This window comes from Hypanus sabinus, chromosome 26 (assembly GCF_030144855.1).
Source record: "Hypanus sabinus isolate sHypSab1 chromosome 26, sHypSab1.hap1, whole genome shotgun sequence".
In the NCBI taxonomy this organism is placed as follows: Eukaryota; Metazoa; Chordata; class Chondrichthyes; order Myliobatiformes; family Dasyatidae; genus Hypanus; species Hypanus sabinus.
The window spans coordinates 32494248-32515539 of record NC_082731.1 but is presented as its reverse complement, the minus strand read 5'-3'; the positions used below and the strand labels follow the sequence as shown (position 1 = coordinate 32515539).

The window sequence follows — 21292 nt, the reverse complement described above, 5'->3', positions numbered from 1 at the left end:
GCAGCTGGATGACCTTCGGCTTATACTGGAAAATGAGGAGGTGATAGGTAGGAGCTACAGGGATGTAGTCGCCCTTAAGTTGCAGGAGAAAGGTACCCGTGTGACTGTCAGGAGAGAGGAAGTGAGAGTTCCTCTGCGGCCATACTCCTCAATAATAAGTATACAACACCGGATACTGTTGTGGGGGGTGGGAATGACCTTCCGGGGGAACCACAGTGACCAGGTCTCTGGCACTGAGCCTGCCTCTGTGGTTCAGAAGCGAGGGAGGGCAAGAAGAGTGCAGTAGTGACAGGGGATTCCATAATTATAGGAGCAGAAAGCAAGTTCTGCGGACGTGGGGGACACACCCAGATGGTATGTTACCTCTAAGGTGTCAAGGTCAGGGATATCTCGGATTGGGTCCACAACATTCTAAAGGGCAAGGGTGAACAACTGGTTCCAATGACATAGGTAGGAAAAACCTAACATCCATTGGATGTTAGATAATGACTTAGATATGATTAGGAAATTTAAATTAAAGGAACCCTTAGGAAGCAGTGATCATAATATGATAGAATTCACCCTGCAGCTTGAGAGGGAGAAGAGAAAATCGGATATATCAGCACTACAGTGGTGTAAAGGCAAGTGCAGAGGCATGAGAGAGGAGCTGGCCGAAGTTGATTGGAAAGGGATACTAGCAGTACAGCAAGGGCAGGCATTTCTTGGGGGAGAATTAGAAGGCACAGGAAAGATACAGCCCAAAGATGAAGAAGTAGTCTACAGGGAGGATAAGGCAACGTTGGCTGACAAGGGAAGTTAAAGACAGCATAAAACCAAAAAAAGGCGTACTATGGATAGTGTAGTAGGTAGCTCAATGCTTTGCAGTGCCAGCATTGGCTGACTTTAAGGAGTTTGTATGTTCTCCCTGTAACCACGTGGGTAGCCTCTGCATGTTGTACTTTCCTCTCACAGTCCAAAGCCGTGCCAGTTGTTAGGTTAATTGGTCATTGTAAATTGTCCTGCGATTAGGCAAGGGTTAAATCGGGGGGTTGCAGCATGGTGCAACTGAGATGACCCAAATAAATAGATAGATAAAACAAAATAAAACAAAACATAATATTGCAAAAATTAGAGGAAAGTTAGAGGATTGGGAAGCTTTTAAAAGACCAACTGAAAAAGCCATAACGAGAGAAGAGATGAAGTATGAAGGTGAGCTGCCAATAATATAAAGAGGATATCAGAAGTTTTTCAGAATCAGAATCAGGTTTATTATCATCGGCATGTGACATGAAATTTGTTAACTTAGTAGCAGCAGTTCAATGCAATACATACTATAGCAGAGAGAGAAAAAAAATAATAAATAAAATAAAATATAACAATAAATAAACAAGTCAATTACATATGTTGAATAGATTATTAAAAATGTGCAAAAACAGAAATACTGTATATTAAAAAAAAGTGAGGTAGTGTCCAAATCTTCAAAGACCATTTAGGAATCAGATGGCAGAGGGGAAGATGTTCCTGAATCGCTGAGTGTGTGCCTTCAGGCTTCTGTGTGTCCTACCTGATGGTAACAGTGAGAAAAGGGCATGCCCTGGGTGCTGGATGACCTTAATAATGGACGTTGCCTTTCTGAGACACCGCTCCCTAAAGATGTCCTGGGTACTTTGTAGGCTAGTACTCAAGATGGAGCTAACTAGATTTACAACCTTCTGCAGCTTCTTTCAGTCCTGTGCAGTAGCCCCTCAATACCAGACAGTGATGCAGCCTGTCAGAATGCTCTCCACAGTACAACTACAGAAGTTTTTGAGTGTATTTATTGACATGTCAAATCTCTTCAAACTCCTAATAAAGTGTAGCCACTTTATTATGCTAGGACCAGGTTAGATCCTCAGGGATCTTGACACCCAGGAACTTGAAGCTGCTCACTCTCTCCACTTCTGATCTCTCTTCCTTACCCTCTTCTGATCTTACCCTTCCTGAAGTCCCCAATCAGCTCTTTCATCTTACTGACGTTGAGTGCCAGGTTTTTGCTGCAGCACCATTCCACTAGTTGGCATATCTCACTCCTGTACGTCCTCTTGTCTCCACCTGAGATTCTACCAACAATGGTTGTATCGTCAGCAAATTTATAAATGGTATTTGAGCTATGCCTAGCCGCACAGTCATGTGTATACAGAGAGTAGAGCAGTGGGCTAAGCACACAACCCTGAGGTGCACCAGTGTTGACCATCAGCGAAGAGGATATGTTATCACCGCTGCGGACAGATTGTGGTCTTCCGGTTTGGAAGTCGAGGATCCAATTACAGAGGGAGGTACGGAGGCCCAGGTTCTGCAACTTCATGTATAAGGAGTAAAAGAGAGATGAGAATGGATATCGGACCGCTGGAAAATGATGCTGGGTAGGTAGTTATGGGGGAACAAAGAAATGGCAGACAAGCTTAACAAGTTTTTGCACCAGTCTTCACAGTGGAAGACACTAGCAGAATGCCAGAAGTGCAGAAGTGTCAGGGGGCAGAAATGTGTGTTATTGCTTTACTTAGGAGGAGTTGCATGGGATGTTGTAAAATCTGAAGGTAAATGAGTCAGCTGGACCATATGAACTACACCCCAGGGCTCTGAAAGAGGTATCTGAGGAGATTGTGAAGGCATTACTAATAATCCTTCAAGAATCCCTAGATTTTGGAATGGTTCCAGAAAACTGGAAAATTACAAATGTAATAGCAATGTTTAAGAAAGGAGGGTGGCAGAAGAAAGGAAATTAGAAGCCAATTAGCTTGACTTCAGTGGTTGGGAAGATGTTAGAATCCACTATGAAGGATTTTCAAGGTACTTGGAGGCACATGATAAAACAGGATAAAGTCAGCATGGTTTATCAGGATAAAGTCAGCATAACAGACAGGATAGAAAAAAAGAGATTCAGTGGATGTTGTTTATTTGGATTTTCAGAAGGCCTTTGACAAGGTGCCGCACATGAAGCTGCTTAGCAAGAAAGCCACTAGCATGAATAAAAGATTGGCTGACTGGCAGAAGGCAAAGAGTGGAAGTAAAGGGGATCTTTTCTGGTTGGCTGCTGGTAACTCGTAGTGTTCCACAAGGGTCTGTGTTGGGACCACTTCTTTTCATGTTATATGTCAATGATTTGGATGAAAGAATTGATGGGATGAGGAGCATTTGGTAGCTCTTGGCCTGTAGTTGCTGCAGTTTAGAAGGATGAAGGGGATCTCATTGAAACATTGAATATTGAAAGGCCTAGATAGAGTGGATGTTGAGAGCATCTTTCCTATCGTAGGAGAGTCTAGGAACAGAGGGCACAGCCTCAGAATTGAGGGGCATCCATTAGAACAGAGACATAGAAATTTTTCTTTAGCCACAAGTTGGCTAGACAGCCATGCAGAGCAAGTCACTGACTATATTTAAAGTGGAGGTTGATAGGTTCTTGATTAATCAGGACATGAAAAGTGTCGGGGAGAATTACATAACTCAAGCTTTGGATAAAAGCTTGTGTTATGTAATTAAACTATTCGGGGTATAGGGTTGGTTCAGCAGTTTGGAAAAGTACGGATAAAGTGAAAGGGAAAGATTACTGAAGTCTCCAGGACAATAAATAAGATGGAAGTTCATAAAGGGATAAGAATTTAACTTTGGGCAACATGGAGACAAATTTTAGAAGGAGAGTGGAGAATGCAACACTGAAGGTGTTATATTTGAGGGTACACTGTATACAGAACAAGGTAGATGAGCTTATAGTGCAGTTAGAAATTGGCAGGTGCAATGTTGTGGGCATCACGGAGTAGTGACAAAGCAGATCACGTTTTGGGGGGGCTAGACATCTTATTGAAAAGAAAGTCAGGTGGGCAAAGAAGGTGGCTTGTTGGAAAAAGATTGAATCAAATCTTTAGCAAAAAGTAGCAGAGGATCAGAATATGATGAACCCTTGTGGGTAAAGTTGAAGACCTGATCGGAGTTATATATAGGCCAGGATGTTAGGTACAAATTACAACAGGAGATAGAAAAGGCATGTAAGAAGGACAGTGTTACAGTGGTCATGGTGGACTTCAATATGCAGATAGACTGGGAAATTCTGGTTGGCACTGGATCCTAAGTGAAGGATTTTGTAGAATGCCTGCGAAATGACTTTTTAAAGCAGCTTGTGTTTGAGCCTACTAGAGAAAAGATAACAGTGGATTTAGTGTCGTGCAATGAATCAGATGTGTTTCGGGTGTTTAAGGTAAAGGAACCCATATGAGGCAGTGATTAAAATATTATAGAATTCCCTCTGCAGTTTCAGAGGGAATGGCTAAATTTGGATGGATTGGTATTGTAGTTCAGGGGCATGGGAAAGGAATTGGCCAAAGTTAATTGGAAGGGGACTCTAGTAGCAGTGGGAGGAGTTTCTGGGACTAATTTGGAAGATCATGTCATCCCAAAGAAGAATAATTTTTCAGTGAGAATGAGGTAACTAGCTTGAAAATTTATTCTCTTCTGCATTTCTCCATTTATTTCCAATATTAGGTGGTAACCTACCTGGCAGGATGTGGACTGCAAAGCTGCCCTATGCTTCTGGCAAAGGGATACCCTGATACTGGGTGGAATCCTGTTGGAGGAGAACGCTACCTGGATTTTCTCCGTTTTGCTGTATTTGTCAATGGTAAGTAGATCAAATTGACAAATGTAAATGAAAGTTCAATAAGCAAGTTTTAGTAATATGTTTGTAGAATCAGGATTCATTGGGCCCTAAAGTTTGTACGTATCACAAACTTCATTAATTAAAGAATTGGATATAAAATGTGACACTTACCAACATACTATAAGATTATAAGATTAAAGTGGTCCATAGTTAAATATGAATCTGATTTCCAAGTAACTGCAATAGCTTTTTTGGCTACTGCCAATGCATTTTTTATAATTTTTTTCTGATATTTATTCAATTTAGGTTTCGGTATTATCCCTTCAATGTCGCCTAATAAAAATAATACTGGGTTATGTGGAGGTTGTATTCCAATCATTTGTTCCAGTAAAAGTCTTAAATTTATCCAAAAAGGTTGAGTTTTAAAACAAGACCAAGTAGAGTGTAAAAAAGTACCAATTTCTTGATTACATCAAAAACATTGGTCAGATAAATTTGGGATTAATCTATTTATTTTTTGTGGTGTAATATATAATTGATGTAAAAAATTGTATTGTACTAATCTAAGTTGGACATTTATTGTATTTGTCATACTGTCAAGGCATAGTCTTGACCAACTTGTTTCATCAATTTTAATATTCAAATCAGTTTCCCATTTTTCTCCTATCTTATCTAACTCTATTCTAGTTGATTTGCTTTATAATAATTCTTAAAATTTGGGAGTTGTAACCCTCCTAGATCAAATTTACATGTCAATTTTTCCAACGATATTCTTGACATCTTACCTTTCCAAAGAAACTTCCTCACACATTTATTCAACTCTTGAAAAAACTTTTGCGGCAGTTGTATTGGTAACGTTTGGAATAAATATTGTAATCTAGGAAATAGATTCATTTTTACAGCATTAGCTCTACCTATTAATGTTATTGGTAACATCATCCATTTATCAAGATCCTCTTGAATTTTTTTCAATAATGGCAAATAATTTAATTTATATAAATTCTTTATATCGTTATCGACTCTTATACCTAAATATTTTATACCATTTATCGGCCATCTAAATTGAGTTACTAATCGACATTGACTATAATCTCCTTTAGTAAGGGGTAAAATTTCACTTTTATCCCAGTTTACTTTATACCCTGATATTTTCCCATATTCTTCCAATCTAAAAGATAGTTTATGCAACTAATGCAATGGGGTTGTTAGATAAATCAGAACATCATCAGCAAATAAATTAATCTTATATTCCTCCTTGTTAACTCTGAAGCCCATAATATCTGAATCGGTTCTAATTAATTCAGCAAATGGTTCTATCGCCAATACGAATAGGGCAGGTGATAATGGACAGCCTTGTCTAGTTGACCTTGTTAACTAGAATGATGTTGAAATTTGACCATTTGTCACTACTTTAGCTTTGGGACTAGTATTTAAGGTTTTAATCCAGTTTATAAAAGATTTTCCTAACCCATATTTTTCCAATACCTTGAATAAAAGGTCCCATTCCAATCTATCAAATGTTTTTTCTGCATCCAAAGCAACTGCCACACTCATTTCCTCCTTCTTTTGTGCCAAATGAATTATGCTAAGTAACCGAGTTACATTATCTGCCGATTGTCTATTTTTAATAAAGCCTGTTTGATCCATATGTATTAATTTTGGTAAATATTTAGATAATCTATTAGATAAAAATTTTGCTATTATTTTATAATCCATATTCAACACAGAGAAGGCCTATATGATGTTGGTTTAAAAGGATCTCTATCTTTTTTTGGCAATACTATTAAGATCGCTGTCGAAAAAGATTGTGGAAGTTTATGTGTTCTTTCTGCTTGATATATTAACTCCATAAGGGGAGGGATTAATAAATCTTTAAATTTTTTATAAAATTCAGGCCGAAAACCGTCTTCTCCTGGAGATTTATTACTCTGGAGTGATCCTAGAGCTTCTTCAACCTCTTTTAATGTAAAGGGCATATCTAATCTCTTCTGTTCTTCCGAATTCAATTTTGGAAGAGTTATTTGTGATAAAAAAAAATTCTATCTCAGCAACCTCATTTTGTGATTCTGATTGATATAATTCAGAATAAAAAAATTATAAAGGTTTCATTAATTTCTAAAGGTTTATAAGTAATTTTATTTGCACTTGTTCTAATTCCATTTATTATTTTGGAAGCCTGTTCTGTTTTCAGCTGCCAAGCAAGAATCTTGTGTGATATTTCACATAATTCATAATATCTCTGTTTAGTTCTCATAATTGCTTTTTCTGTTCGGTATGTCTGGAGCGTATTATATTGTAACTTCTTATTGACAAGTTGTCTTCATTTTTCTTCTGTCATATATCTTTGAGATTCTTTTTCTAATTTTGTAATCTCTTTTTCTAATTGATCTATTTCTACCATATATTCCTTCTTAATTTTAGAAGTATAACTTATTATCTGGCCCCTCAAATATGCTTTCATCGCTTCCCATAATATAAATTTATCTTCAACTGAATGTGAGTTTGTATTCAAAAAAAAATTGGATCTGTTTTTCCATAAAATCACAAAAATCTTGACGTTTTAATAAAATTGAATTAAATCTCCATCTGTAAATTAATTCCTCCTTATCCATCATTATCATTGTCATTATCGAGGGGGAATGATCTGACAGTATTCTCGCTTTAAATTCCACACTTTTCACTCTATCCTGAATATTCATTGATAATAGGAAAAAATCAATCCTTGAATAAGTTTTAGGTCTATTTGAATAAAATGAATAATCTCTTTCTCTTGGATTAATTCTTCTCCATATATCAATCAAATTTAAGTCTTTCATCAATGATAAAGTTAGCTTTATTACTTTTGATTTTGTAACAATCTTAGTTGACCTATCTAGAACTGGGTCTAGACAAAAGTTAAAGTCTCCACCTATTAATATTTTATGGTGGATGTTGGCCAAATTCAAAAAAGCTTCTTGTATGAATTTTCATCATTTTCATTTGGTGCATAAATATTCATAAGAGTCCATAATTCCGAAAAGATTTGACAATGTATAATCACATATCTCCCCGCAGAATCAATTAGTACATTTTGTATTTTAATTGGTAAGGTTTTATTAACCAAAATTGCAACTCCCCTCGTCTTTGATTTAAATGAAGCTGCAATAACACTTCCAACCCAATCTCTCTTTAATTTCTGATGTTCTATCTCTGTTAAATGTGTTTCCTGCAAAAAAGCTACACCTACTTTCATTTTCTTAATATATGTTAAAACTCTTTTTCTTTTCACCGGTCCATTAAGCCCATTAACATTAAAACTTTAAAAATTGAGTAAATTAGTCATTTCATAATACCTTGGGGAATCTCTTTAAAATTCTTCATGTTGCTATGTGTCTCCCCCCCAATCATCCAGGCAAAAAAAGAAAAATAGAAGAACGATAGATAGTAAAGAAAAAGATAACAAAATACCCCCCTCCACTAATGTTGTGAATGAATAGAAACACAACATTACCCCCCTCCGTTTTACGGGTCATGGCAATCGCCATGATTACACATGACAATCCCGCAGCAATTGATCAGAAGCTCCTCCAGCTCCCCGTAACAAAAAGAAATGATATATATAAGTGAAGAAAAAAAATTAATATCTCTATTCCCAATTAATATTCCTCAATTTTTTTTACCTTTCTCCCCTTCTATCATATACTTAAAGTATATTTGTATATTTCTCTACTCTTAAATATACATCAAATCTGATCCCTATCTCAGTCTTCATCTTTAATCCATTTCACTTCCATAATTCTTTACCACGTCTCACGAATATTAGGAAGTTCTTGTACAAACTCCTCCATTTTCCGATGATCAGTAAAAAATCTTCTTTCTTCATCATCTGGGTAGCTCAGTATAAATTTATAACCCTTTTCCCGTAAGATTTTTTTCAATTCCTTCCTCCTCTTCAAAAGGTCGTATCTTATATCAGGATAGAAAAGAACTCTTTTCCCTTCTATCATCAATGGCCCATTTCTCTTTCTGGCACCTTGAGCAGCTGCCTTCAGGATCTTTTCTTTATCTTGATATCTTAAGCATTTTATCAAGATTGATCATGGATTTTGATCTTGTTGGGGCTTTGGTCTTAAACCTCTATGAGGCCTTTCGATTTCAATTACCTGACTTCTCTCTTCCAATTCCAAGATTTCCAGGATCCATTTTTGAAAGAATTTTATTGGATCTTCTCCCTCTATACCTTCTTTAAGACCAACAATCTTAATATTGTTTCATCTGCTAAAATTTTCAAGCACATCTACTTTTTCCAACAACCATTTTCTTTCTGATGTCCAGGCAAGGATATTATCTTCCATCTTGTCCACTCTTTCAGCGGTGTCTCCCGTTTTTTCTTCCAATTTTTCAACTTTCTTATCTGTTTTCTTTTGTTTTTTCACCACCTTATCAAGTGTAATCTTCATATTTTTAATATCTGTTTTTATTACTTTTAATGCTTTTAATTCATGCATTATTTGTATCAGGGCTTTTCTTATGTCTCCAGAAAGTCTTCCACCTTTAATTTCTTCCTGTTCTTCTTCTCCTTCATCTATATCCTCATCTGTGTTTTCCAGAGAGTCTGATTCTACTTCCGGTTCACTTTCACTTTCAGTTGCAGCTGGAACTTGTAGTTTTGTTTGCACATACCCGTTTCTTCATGCATGTGCAGTTCCTGCTGTTTCTTCGTAGAGACCATTGATGCTGCCGCACTTCCTTGTTCTGCATCGTCGAGGGTGACATGTACTTCGCCGGGAAGAGATCCAACTTGAGTACAAGGCTCCATCATAATGGTCGGGCCTCTTTCTTTGCCAACTCGTGTAGTTCTCTTCTGTTTCTGTTTAGGAGACATATCTAAAGATAGTCCTAGGTTGTTTATAAGTAGTTTTTAGAAAGTATTTATTAACTCTTCTTCACTTAAACCTTATTTTACTAGTTTTTACGGGAGAGCTGGATTTCCACATCTCGATCCCGTCATCACGTGACCCCCCCCCCCCCCCCCTTCACCTCTAAGTTAATGACATTTAAGTAAGATCAACAAATGAAGGCAACAGGCCACTAAGGTTTAAAAACCGTTTCCTCATTATAACAAATATTGTGTTACCGCTCCATAAAGCTTACATATATTGTTTAAATTTTCCCACCCTATCTCCTGTAAAAATGCTATTCTCTTTGCTCAGTTTCTTCATTTCTGCCGCATTTGTCCTCAGGACATGGTTTTCCATTCCAGGACATCAGAGGCAGAAACAAAGAAAACCTACATCACAATACAGGCCCTTCAGCCCACAAAGATGTGCCGAACATGTCCTTATCATGGAAAGTATCTAGAGTTACCCAAAGCCCTCTATTTTTCTAAGCTCCATGTACCCATCCAAGAGTCTTTTAAAAGACCCTATTGTATCCACCTCCACCACCATCACCGGCAGCCCATTCCACATATTCACCACTTTCTGTGTAAAAAACTCACCCCTGTCATCTCCTCTGTACCTTCTTCCAAGCACCTTAAACCTGTTCCCTCTCATACTAGTCATTCCAGCCCTGGGAAAAAGCCTCTGACTATGCACACGATCAATGCCCCTCATCATCTTATACACCTCTATCAGGTCACCTCTCATCCTCCGTCGCTTCAAGGAAAAAAAGCCGAGTTCCCTCAACCTGTTCTCAGAAGGTATGCTCCCGAATGCAGGCAACATCCTTGTAAATCTGCTCAGAACCCTTTCTATGGTTTCCACAACCTTCCTATAGTGAGGCGTCCAGAACTGAGCACAGTACTCCAAGTGGGGTCTGTCCAGGGTCCTATATTGCTGCAACATTACCTGTTGGCTCTAAACTCAATGCAACGACTGATGAATGACAATGCACCATATGATGTCCTCCTTCTTTAAAGAACAGAGTCTCCCTCCCTCTACTATTGATACTACCCTCACCCACATCTCTTCCATTTCGTATACACCTGCACTGACCCCATCTTCCCACCATCTTAATAGCAAAAGAGGCCCTCTTGTCCTTACCTACCACCCCATCAGCCTCAGATCCAACACGTTATCCTCTGCAGCTTCCATCATCTCCCAAGGAATCCTACCACTAACCCCACACCCCGATTTTCCGTATGGATCATTCCCTCCACGATTCCCTTGATCATTTGTCCCACCCGATTAATCTCTCTCCAGACACATATCCCTGAATTCCAGTTCAAACTCTATAGCTACCTGAAGACCCACAAATAGACAACCCCTTAGGAGAACAGCATGCTCGAATTGCGTGATCACAGAAAAAACACAAAAATTGCAAGAAGGATGTGGTAGCATTAGAAAGAGTGCATAAGAGATTTATTGGAATGTTGCCTGACGTGGGTGGCCTTAGTTGTAAGACAAGATTGAATTAGACTGGCAACACACACAGAATGGTGAAGGAACTCGGCAAGCCAGGCAGCATCTATGGAAAAGAGTAAATAGTCAATGTTTCGGGCCAGGACCCTTCATCGGAACTGGAAAAAAGATGAGGACTCAGAGCAAGAAGGCGGGGGAAGGGAGGAAGAAGTACAAAGTGGTAAATAATGGGTGAAACAAAGAGCTGGGAAGTCGATGGGTGAATGAGATAAAGGGCTGGAGAAGGGAGAATCTGATAGGAGAGGATAGTAAACTGTGGAAGAAAGGAAAGGGGGAGGAGCACCAGAGGGAGGTGTTGGGCAGGTAAGGAGATAAAGTGAGAGAGGGAAATGGGGAATGGTGAAGGGGACTAACCGGAAGTTTGAGGAATCGATGTTCATACCATCAGGTTGCAGGCTACTCAGAAGGAATATTAGATGTTGCTCCTCCAACCTGAGTGTGGCCTCATCACGGCAGTAGAGGAGGCCATGGACTGACATGCTGGAATGGGAATGGGAAGTAGAATTGAGATGTGTGGACACTAGGAGGTCCGGCTTTTTCTGGTGACAGAGCGTAAATGCTCCATGAAGCGGTCTCCCAGTCTATGTTGGGTCTCACCTATACACACAGGAGGCCACACCAGAAGCACTGGATACAATAGATGACCCCAAAAGACTCACAGGTGAAGTGTCAACTCACCTGGAATGACTGTTTGGGGTCCTGAATGGTAGTGAGGGAAGAGGTATAGGGGCAGGTTCCATTTGCATGGATAAGTACCAGAAGGGAGACCAGTGGGGAGGAACGAATGGACAAGGGAGTCGCTTAGGGAGCGATCCCTGCAGAAAGTGGGGGGAGGGTGTTGCAGTATGGGAAAGGTGTGCTTGGTGATGGGATCCTGTTGTGGATAGCAGAATCGTGTGCTGGACGCAGAGAGTAGTGGGGTGGTCTGTGTGTGTTGCCTGGATTTCCAGCATCTGCAGATTTCCTGGTGTTTGTTGAATTAGATTGGGGTTGTTCTCACTGGAGAAGAGGAGTTTGAGGGTTGATCTGAAAGCTCTCTCTTAGACATTGGCTGATCAGCACCTGCTTCAAGGTGCGGTACAACATTCCTGAGAGTGCTTGTAGGAAAAGAGTAGAAGAATACAGGCGTCATAGTCAGTATGCAAAGTTGGGCCCTTTGTTATAGAGATGTATAGCTCTGTGATTCTGACTCTCTGTCTTTGAATTGGCCATTAGGTGTAGGAATTCATACCCTAGAATGCTTAGTTTATCTGAAGCAGTCTGGGCTTCAACCAGCAAGTATCTATAAATTGAAATGGGGTAATCACTGTATTAGGAAATGTGAAATCTCACTTGTGCACAGTAAGATCAAACAAACATTGTTGTATTAAGCAAACACAAGGAAATCTGCAGATGCTGGAAATTCAAACAACACACACAAAATGCTGGTGGAACACAGCAGACCAGGCAGCATCTATAAGGAGAAGCACTGTCGACGTTTCGGGCCGAGACCCTACGGCAGGACTAACTGAAAGGAGAGATACTAAGAGATTTGAAAGTAGTGGGGGGGGGGGAAATGCGAAATGATAGGAGAAGTCCGGAGGGGGTGGGATGAAGCTAATAATTTGATTTAGAATTAATCAGCTGAAGAGTAAATATTGCTAAGGAACTCCCCCAGCAATGGGATAGATTACAGCTACTTCAGAGAGCAGACCAGGCCCTCAGTTTAACATCTTATCATCATGTCATCCTCTGCCCAGACAGATTAGTATAGCTCTGGAACTTAAGATTGGCTCACAAGACTCAATAAGAAGCTGCAATAGATTTCAATAGGTACAGTTAATGTCAGAGAAATGTACATCCTGAAATTCTTTTTCTTCACAAACATCCACAAAAACAGAGGAGTGCCCCAAAGAAGGAATGACAGTTAAACGTTAGAACCCCAAAGCCCCCCACCCCACTGCCCCCTCCCACACACAAACGGCAGCAAGACAACGACCCCCCGCTCCCCCACTAGCAAAACAGGCATCGCCCTCCCCCCCCACCAAACACTCAAGCGGGCAGCAAAGCATCAATAAAGACACAGACTTGCAGTACCCCAAAGACTACTCGTTCATCCAGTAATTCAACGATACCACAGGCTCTCTCGCCCTAATAAGGGAAAAAGAGATGTCCCAGTTTCACAGCGAGAGGGGAGACATAACAAACAACTCGCTGATTTACGATGTTAAAAGTCTGTTGCATCGCTTTTTCTGAGCTCTGTGACCAGAGAATCAGCCCCGGGAGGGTTCAGCTCTCTGGACACACAGCGCACGGCAGCTAACCTGCTGCTCCCAATGTTCCGTGTCCTCCCGTGATGCCTCAGTCAGGGGCATAGCCATGACAATGGTTGGAAATATATTTCATGATAAAAAGGAAATCTGTTCTGCACTGGAAATCAGAACATCAGCATGTCTTACTCTGTAAACATAGAGTGTAATTAAAGACTTCCCTTTCCAAACCATATGGCGCCTGTAAAAATCCTTTGCCTTCAGGGTGTTTGTTTTGTGATCTTAGGTGAAAGTGTTGAAGAAAATGCCAACGTTGTGGTGCGCTTGCTGATCCGTCGCCCCGAGTGCTTCGGGCCAGCCCTACGGGGTGAAGGTGGTAGTGGTTTACTAGGAGCTATTGAGGATGCCATCAAGATTTCTGAGGATCCTGCCCGTGATGGACCAACAGTCAAGAAAGACCGTAGACGGGAATAGTAAGAAAACAATGTTAAATAACGGGTGTGATGTGCTCCTGGGTCAGTAACATCATTAAGGGGCGTCTCAATGAGCACTTGAATTGCTTAGGCATAGAGAGTTAGGACCAAGTGGATTAATGTAGAATGAATTAATGACATTAATGAATGTCCTCATTGATTAGACTGGATGAGTTAGGCGATCAAAGTTCTTTCTTTATCAATCTTTTTATTAGTTAAGTAAAAAAGTACATATGAGAGGAGAATTATCACAAATATCTATATCAATAACAGTTCAAATAAAAGGAAAAATAAACATTATCAAGATCAAACAAAGTATTAATCTAATAGTATATCATAAAGAGAAAGGTAATCGATTCTCTGCATATCCATAACAAGAAAAAAAAGAAAGTTCTTGACTACACAGAGCATCAAAGGTTACTGGGAGAAGGCCAGGGAGCGGGGCTGAGGAGGGGAAAAAAGATCAGCCATGATTGAATAGCAGAGCGGACTCAATGGGCAAAATCCCTGATTCTGCTCCTGTGACTTATGGTCTTATGGTCTAAATAAAATTGACACGTAGTCACAGATAGAAATATAAGGGCGGGTATCTAGGACGAAGATGACTCAGTATGAGGTGCTCAAGAGAATTGCTGAAAATACTTGCTTAATTGGTGAATGGTCAATGTAGAATGTTTCATTTCCCCTGTCGCAAATTTCATCGGAGCCAGAAAAATGACTGGGATGATTTCAGTTATTACCCTCACCTACTCAAGAGACACATTCAAATAAATAAAAACAGCATAAAAATTGTGGGGCAGGATTTAAAACAGATTAAATTGATCAGTGAATGTAAACATGCATACACTCGGTGACCACTTCATTAAGTACACTTGTTCATTAATGCAAATATCTAATCAGCCAATCATTTGACAGCAACCTAATGCATAAAAGCGTGCAGACATGGTTAAGAGATTCAGCTGTTGTTCAGACCAAATATCAGAATGGGGAAGAAATGTGATCTAAGTGACTCTGACCCTGGAATGATTGTTGGTGCCAGATGGGGTGGTTTGAGTATCTCAGAGACTGCTGATCTCCTGGGATTTTCACACTAGAGTTTACTGAGAATGGTGTGCATAACAAAAACACCCAGAGAGCGTCAGGCCTGTGGCCGAAAGCGCATTATTACTGAGCGAAGTCAGAGAACAGCCAGACTGGTTCAAGCTGAGAGGAAGGCGACAGTATCTCAAATAGCCACACATTGCACCAGTAGTGTCAGCTCTGAACGTGAACCTGTTGAACCTTGAAGTGGATGGGCTACAACAGCTGAAGACTACAAACACACACTCGTGGCCACTGAGTGTTTATATTGTTTGTGGAATAGTTTCTTTACACTTTTAAAGTTATTGATACCAAGCAGTAATACACAGTGGGTAGTGAAGGTATTTGCTCACACTATTTTATACCGCCACCCCATCCATATCCAACTCATCCTGCTACTTGACTTACAAATAACTGTAAGATCATTTTTGTACTTTAACTCTTGAAGAAAAAAAAATTGTAAATGAATATCTAATCAAATAGAACAGTATAGCATGCCGACAGGCTCTTGTCATACCAAACTAATGACACCTAATCCCTTCAGCCTGCATGTGGACCATGTCTCCCCATTCTCTTCATGTTCCTGTGAAACATCATCCTGAACAATAACATAGTTCTCATCCTTTGTAGCTTTAGTGAAGAAGTTCATGAGGAAAACCGTGTGCACCTGGGGAATGCCATCATGTCTTTCTACTCAGCACTGATCGATCTATTGGGCCGATGTGCTCCAGAGATGCATGTAAGTGATTGCCTAATGTTGATGAAGCAATTGCTGCTTCCAGTTGAACAGTCGTCATAAATACGTGCCTGTTCCTATTTCACATTACAAAACTTTACATCAAAGCCTTGACAGATATTTTTAAAATTTATTAGATAGATAGATGGAATCTTTATTGATCCCACAGGAACCTACAATGTCACAGTAGCATTCAAGTCCACAGATATAAATATTAGAAGAGAAGTGGAAAGAATAAAAAATAAGTTATCTCAAACAGCCTAACAGGAGGGGGTCATCACTTTCCCAGCTATAGGTTGACTCATTATAGAGCCTGATGGCCTCAAATGGTGGTCTTTGGAGCAGCATGGTTGTCTTGTCTGTTACTAAAAGTGCTCCGTGTTCAGCCAAGGTGGCATGCAGAGGGAGAGTAACATTGTCCAGAATTGCCAGGATTCTCCACAGGGTCCTTTGTTTTATCACAGCCTCCAGTGTGTCCAGTTTGACTCCTATAACAGAGCCAGCCTTTCTAGTCAGTTTATTGAGCCTGCTGGCATCACCGATGTTGATGCCAATGCCCCAGCACAGCACTGTATAGAAGATTGCTCTGGCAACAGCAGACTGGTAGGACATGTGAAGGAGAGGCCAGCACACTCCAAATGACCTTCTTGTACACAGCCTTTGTGTCGGCATTTCACTCAAGTTTGTCATCCAGGTGCACCTCCAGGTTCCCGTAGGTCCTCCCCACATCCACATCCTCACCATCAGTAGTAACAGGGAGCAATGCAGGCTTGACAAGTCCATCACCATCTTCTTTTTCTTACAACAAGAGAGAAAAAAGATCTTCTGCCAAAACAAGTAAATGACTTTGGTTATTGAACTTCAGCAAATACTGCCAAAACTGTAACCCCTCTCCTGACGGGAACAATGTCCATAATAATTTCTTTTATGCATCGAATCCAGAAAAATAATCATTGCATTCTCGCTTATATTTATGTACTGAAGAAAGACATTAAATGTCATTTGGCTGCCTGTGACTAGTGGTGTTCTGCACAGGGCAGTGTTGGGGCTGTTTCTTTTTATACTGTATATCAATGATTTAGATGATGGAATAGATGGCTTTGTTGCCAAGTTTGCAGATGATATGAAGGTTAGTGGAGGGGCAGGTAGTGTTGAGGAATCAGGAAGGCTGCAGAAGGTCCTAGACAGATTAGGAGAATTGGGAAGAAAATGGCAAATGAAATACAATTTGGAAAATGCCTGGTCATGCACTTGGGCAGTAGAAATAAATGTGCAGGATATTTTCTAAATGAGGAGAAAATCCAAAAATCTGAGATACAAAGGGATTTGGGAGTCCTTGTGCAGAAAACCCTAAAGGTTAACTTGTAGGCAACATGAGTGATTCTGCAGATGCTGGAAATAAATAAAAAAACGAGAAAACTTCCTACGTGATCCCACCACCAACCACATCTTCCCCTCCCCCCCAACTCTCGGCTTTCCGCAGGGATCGCTCCCTACGTGACTCTCTTGTCCATTCATCCTCCCCATCCCTCCCCATGGACCTCCCTCCGGGCACTCATCCCTGCAAACGGAAGAAGTGCTACACCTGCCCCCACATTTCTTCCCTCACCACCATCCCAGGCCCCAGATAGTCCTTTCAGGTGAGGCAACACTTCATCTGCAAGTCAACTGGGGTGATATACTGTATCCGGTGCTCCCGATGTGGCCATTTATACATTGGGGAGACCCGCCGCAGACTGAGAGACCGTTTCGCCAAACACCGGCGCTCAGTCCTCCAGCAGTGGCGGGATCTCCCTGTGGCCACACACTTCAATTCCACAGACCACTCCCACTCCGATATGTCTGTCCATGGCCTCCTCTACCGTCAAGATGAGGCCATACACAGGTCGATGGAGCAATACCTTATCTCCTGCCTAGGTAGCCTCCTTCCTGCCAGCATGAACATCCAACGCACTGACCTCCGTTGATACCCCTGCCCCCCACCCTTATCCTCATCTCTATCTATTATTTCTCTTTCTCTCTCTTTTTCCCCTCTCACTAATTCTCCACATTCCCCCTAGCCCATTTCTCTCCTGCCTATCACTTCCCAGCTCTCTACTTTATCCCTCCCCCCACTTCTTATCCACCCTTGACCATCCCATGTTACTTCACTCCTGATTAAGGGTTTCAGCCCGAAACGTCGTTATTACCTCCTCCAATAGATGCTGTCTGGCCTGCCAAGTTCTGCCAGCATTTCGTGTTCTTTTAGGTTAACTTGTAGGTTGAGTTGGTGGTGAGGAAGACAAATGCAATGTTAGCGTTCATTTCAAGAGGTCTGGAATAAAAGAGCAGGGATGTGATGCTGAGGCTTTATAAGGCCCTGGTGAGACCCCACCTTGAGTATGGTGAACTATTTTGGGCTTCTAATCTGAGAAAAGTTTTGCTGGCTGTGAGGAGGTTCACAAGGATGATTCAGGAATGAAAGGATTATCATATGAGGAATGTTTGATGGCTGAAGGGCCAGTACTTGCTGGAATTTAGAAGGATGAAGGGGGATCTCATTGAAACCTTTTGAATGTTGAAAGGCCTAGACAGAATAGATGTGTAAAGAATGTTTCCCAGGGTGGAGGAGTCTAGGACAAGAGGGCACAGCCTCAGGATAGAGGAGCATCCATTTAAAACAGAGATGCAGAGAAATTTCTTTAGCCTGAAGGTGTGAATTTGTGGAATTTGTTACTGCATGCAGCTATGGAGGCCAGGTTGTTGAGTGTCTTTAAGGCAGAGATTGATAGGTTCTTGATACGCCATGGCATCAAAGGTTATGGGTAGAAGGCCAGGAAGTGAGCCTGAAGAGGGGAAAAAAGGATCATCCATGATTAAGTGGCAGAGCAGTCTTGATGTGCCAAATGGTCTAATTCTGCTCCTATGCCTTTATGGTCTAAATAATCTTGAAGCTTGAATACGATGTGATTCTGCTCATGGGACAACCTTTTAATCCTGAACCAGTCGTTAGTGTCATGCTTCATGGTCCTCTGGTGTATGCAGGCCTCTCCTTCACATGTTCTACCATCTTCATCTTCACAGGTGAGTTTCAGTATTGGTTGAGCAAGCAGAAACATGCTGCAGCCAAGTCTCACTAATGGCTACAGTATTATAGTTATAATTCCAGGTGTTGAATTCCAGGTTCCAGCCCTGGGCTCATCTGCCTTTCTTACAATGCTTCTTGCATTGAAGTATATGCAGCTAAGGACATTAATCGCACCATACTCAACCTTTTGATTCCTGTCTTTGTCTGAGGACTTAACAACATCTGTCTCCACAACCTCTCCACTATCTGTACCGGAGCTCTGATTCCCATCCCCTGCATCTCTAGTTTCTTGTCTGCATTCTGAGGTAAGTAAAAAAAAAAAATTGATTTAGCTGAACTGAGCAGTACAATTCTAATTAGAGTAGATCTGACCACTTGTTGTGCCTTGTTCTGTGTAGAATAGGTAACCACACATGGCCCTTCAGTTACTGTAATACTTTTATTTTTGTGGTTATATTAATATCATTTTATTTTCTAATATTGCACATTTTAAGTTAAGTGCCCTCACAAATGACTGTGTGTCTTGTTGGGTTACTTGCTGTGCTTCCAAGAAGGTCAGAATTCCAGACTTGAAGCTGAACCTGAACTAGTCAGGCAAATTTTATGATAGGATCATCTTTCCAAATTTCGGTGTGTAAAATGAATTTAAATACAGTGGATTCTGGTTAATTGGGCAGCTGCTTATTTGGGGCAGACAATAAGTAATCAAGAAAATAGTTGGGATTTCCTTCATTTATTTGGGGCACTATGCTGCTGAATTGAGATAGGAGACTGTTGCCGAGCAGTTTCTAACTAGCATCGGTTACGTGCACTTGTGTGACTACAATGCTTAGACTAGATTTTAAATAGTGTCAATTGTGTCCAAAAAGCAGTGATTTTTGTCACTAATAGTTGGCTAGAAATAAGCAGTAAGACAACTCAGAACTATTTGGCTCACTGCTGTTTCAAGCATTCAGGCTTAGAGAGGGCAGAAATGGCCGGGAGTGAAAAGGAAACGATTTCACTACTTAAACAAGTTAGGAACTACAAAGAATTTGAAGGTATTAACAATCACCTTGAATGTTAAGATTTGGAGGATGCAATCATCGAAAGCATTGTATGAAATAGTCTATTCACTAGGTGTCTACACTGATTTTGTTCATTTACAGTCAATCAAAAGAACACAGCAGCGTGCACTGAATGAATTTGTCGATCGATAACTATTAGGAACTAATACAATTTTATAATACTGTAGTAGTAGTGGTGTGTTCTAATTTGTTCTGTATTTCATTTAAATGTGTAATTCATTACTCTGTTAAAGGGTAGTTTGTCTTTTTATACCATTTTAATTATTTCCATGACACTTCGGCTAATTGAAGCAACTGCTTAACAGGGCCAAAATGTACTGGTCCTGATATGTCCCAATTCACCAGAATTCACTGTATATGTTAAGTACACATGCATTTAAGCAATAAGGACTACCAACACACAATGGACCAAAACTGTGTACAATTCTGGTCCACGCTTTATCAGAAAAATGTATTTGCACAGGAAAGGATGCAGAAGAGAATTACTGCCTGACTTGCTGAGCTCCCCAAGTACATTATGTGTATTACTCTAGATTTCCAGCACCTGCAGTACCTCTTGTGTCTCAGAGAATTACACAGATGTTTCTAGTAATGGAAATTTTTAGCCGTGGGGCAAGGTTAAATAAATTGGAATAGTCCAAACCCTCAACATATTTAAATGGTGCATGACTGTATGCAATAAACATGAGCTTCGGGGCTGCATATAGATCATGGACTGGAGGTTGGGATTAGGTGCGATTACATAGGCACGTTGTCAGGCACTATTTAAATGAAGTTAACTCTTTGAACTAGCACAGGCACAATGGATGAAGTGATTCTGTGTCATTAATTTTCTGTGACTTTTTGCTGTCCAGCACAGGGACTGAAATATGATTACCTAAATGGCTCTTTTGTTAAGCAACTTCATTTTAAAGAGTCATAGAGTAATTCACCATGGATACAGCTCTTTGGCTCCATGCCATCCACGGTGCTTTGCTGTAACTCTCAATGATTGCCTGTTTTTCTCTTTTTTTGTTAATAGCTTATTCAAGCTGGTAAAGGTGAAGCGTTAAGAATTCGAGCAATCCTGCGATCCCTGGTTCCCATTGAAGACTTAGTTGGTGTTATAAGCCTGCCATTGCAGATACCTGCTTTCGGAAAAGGTAAAATAAACCAGGTGCGGTGGCGCTGTAACCCCTGACCTGGAATACATGTCTTAACTACCAAATACACTCAACAAGTCAGGCATCATTCTTGAAGAGAGAAACCTAGAATCAGAGTACAATACAACACCAAAACGGGTCTTTTGCTCCAGCTTGTCCATGCCAACAGTGATGCCTCTGTGCTAATCCCATTTGCCTGCCTTAAACTCATATCCCAATACTCCTTCTCTAGTTAAGTACCTGTACAATTGCCTTTTAAATATTGTGAATATATCTCTTCTGGCAGTTCGGTCCAAGTCACAACCACCCTCGTGTGAAGAACTTGCTTCTCAGATATCCCTTAAAATTCTCTCCTCTCACCTTAAACAGAAGGCCCTTAGTTTTAGATTTCCTTACCATGTGTAAAAGACTCTCACCCTCTATCCCAAGTGTGGCCTTCATAGTCTTATATATACCTTGCTGAAGTCA

General features: G+C 40.5%; 1 protein-coding gene across 1 annotated transcript in view; it reads left to right on the top strand.

Annotated features, from left to right (window-relative positions):
• The window catches only part of LOC132381739 (ryanodine receptor 1-like), a 500293-nt gene that overhangs the window by 214978 nt on the left and 264023 nt on the right, over positions 1–21292 (top strand). The window contains exons 44-47 of the mRNA XM_059951310.1: positions 4495–4630; positions 13546–13732; positions 15443–15551; positions 20704–20824. Coding sequence (XP_059807293.1) covers positions 4495–4630; positions 13546–13732; positions 15443–15551; positions 20704–20824 — 553 coding nt within the window. The remainder of the gene's footprint in view (positions 1–4494; positions 4631–13545; positions 13733–15442; positions 15552–20703; positions 20825–21292) is intronic.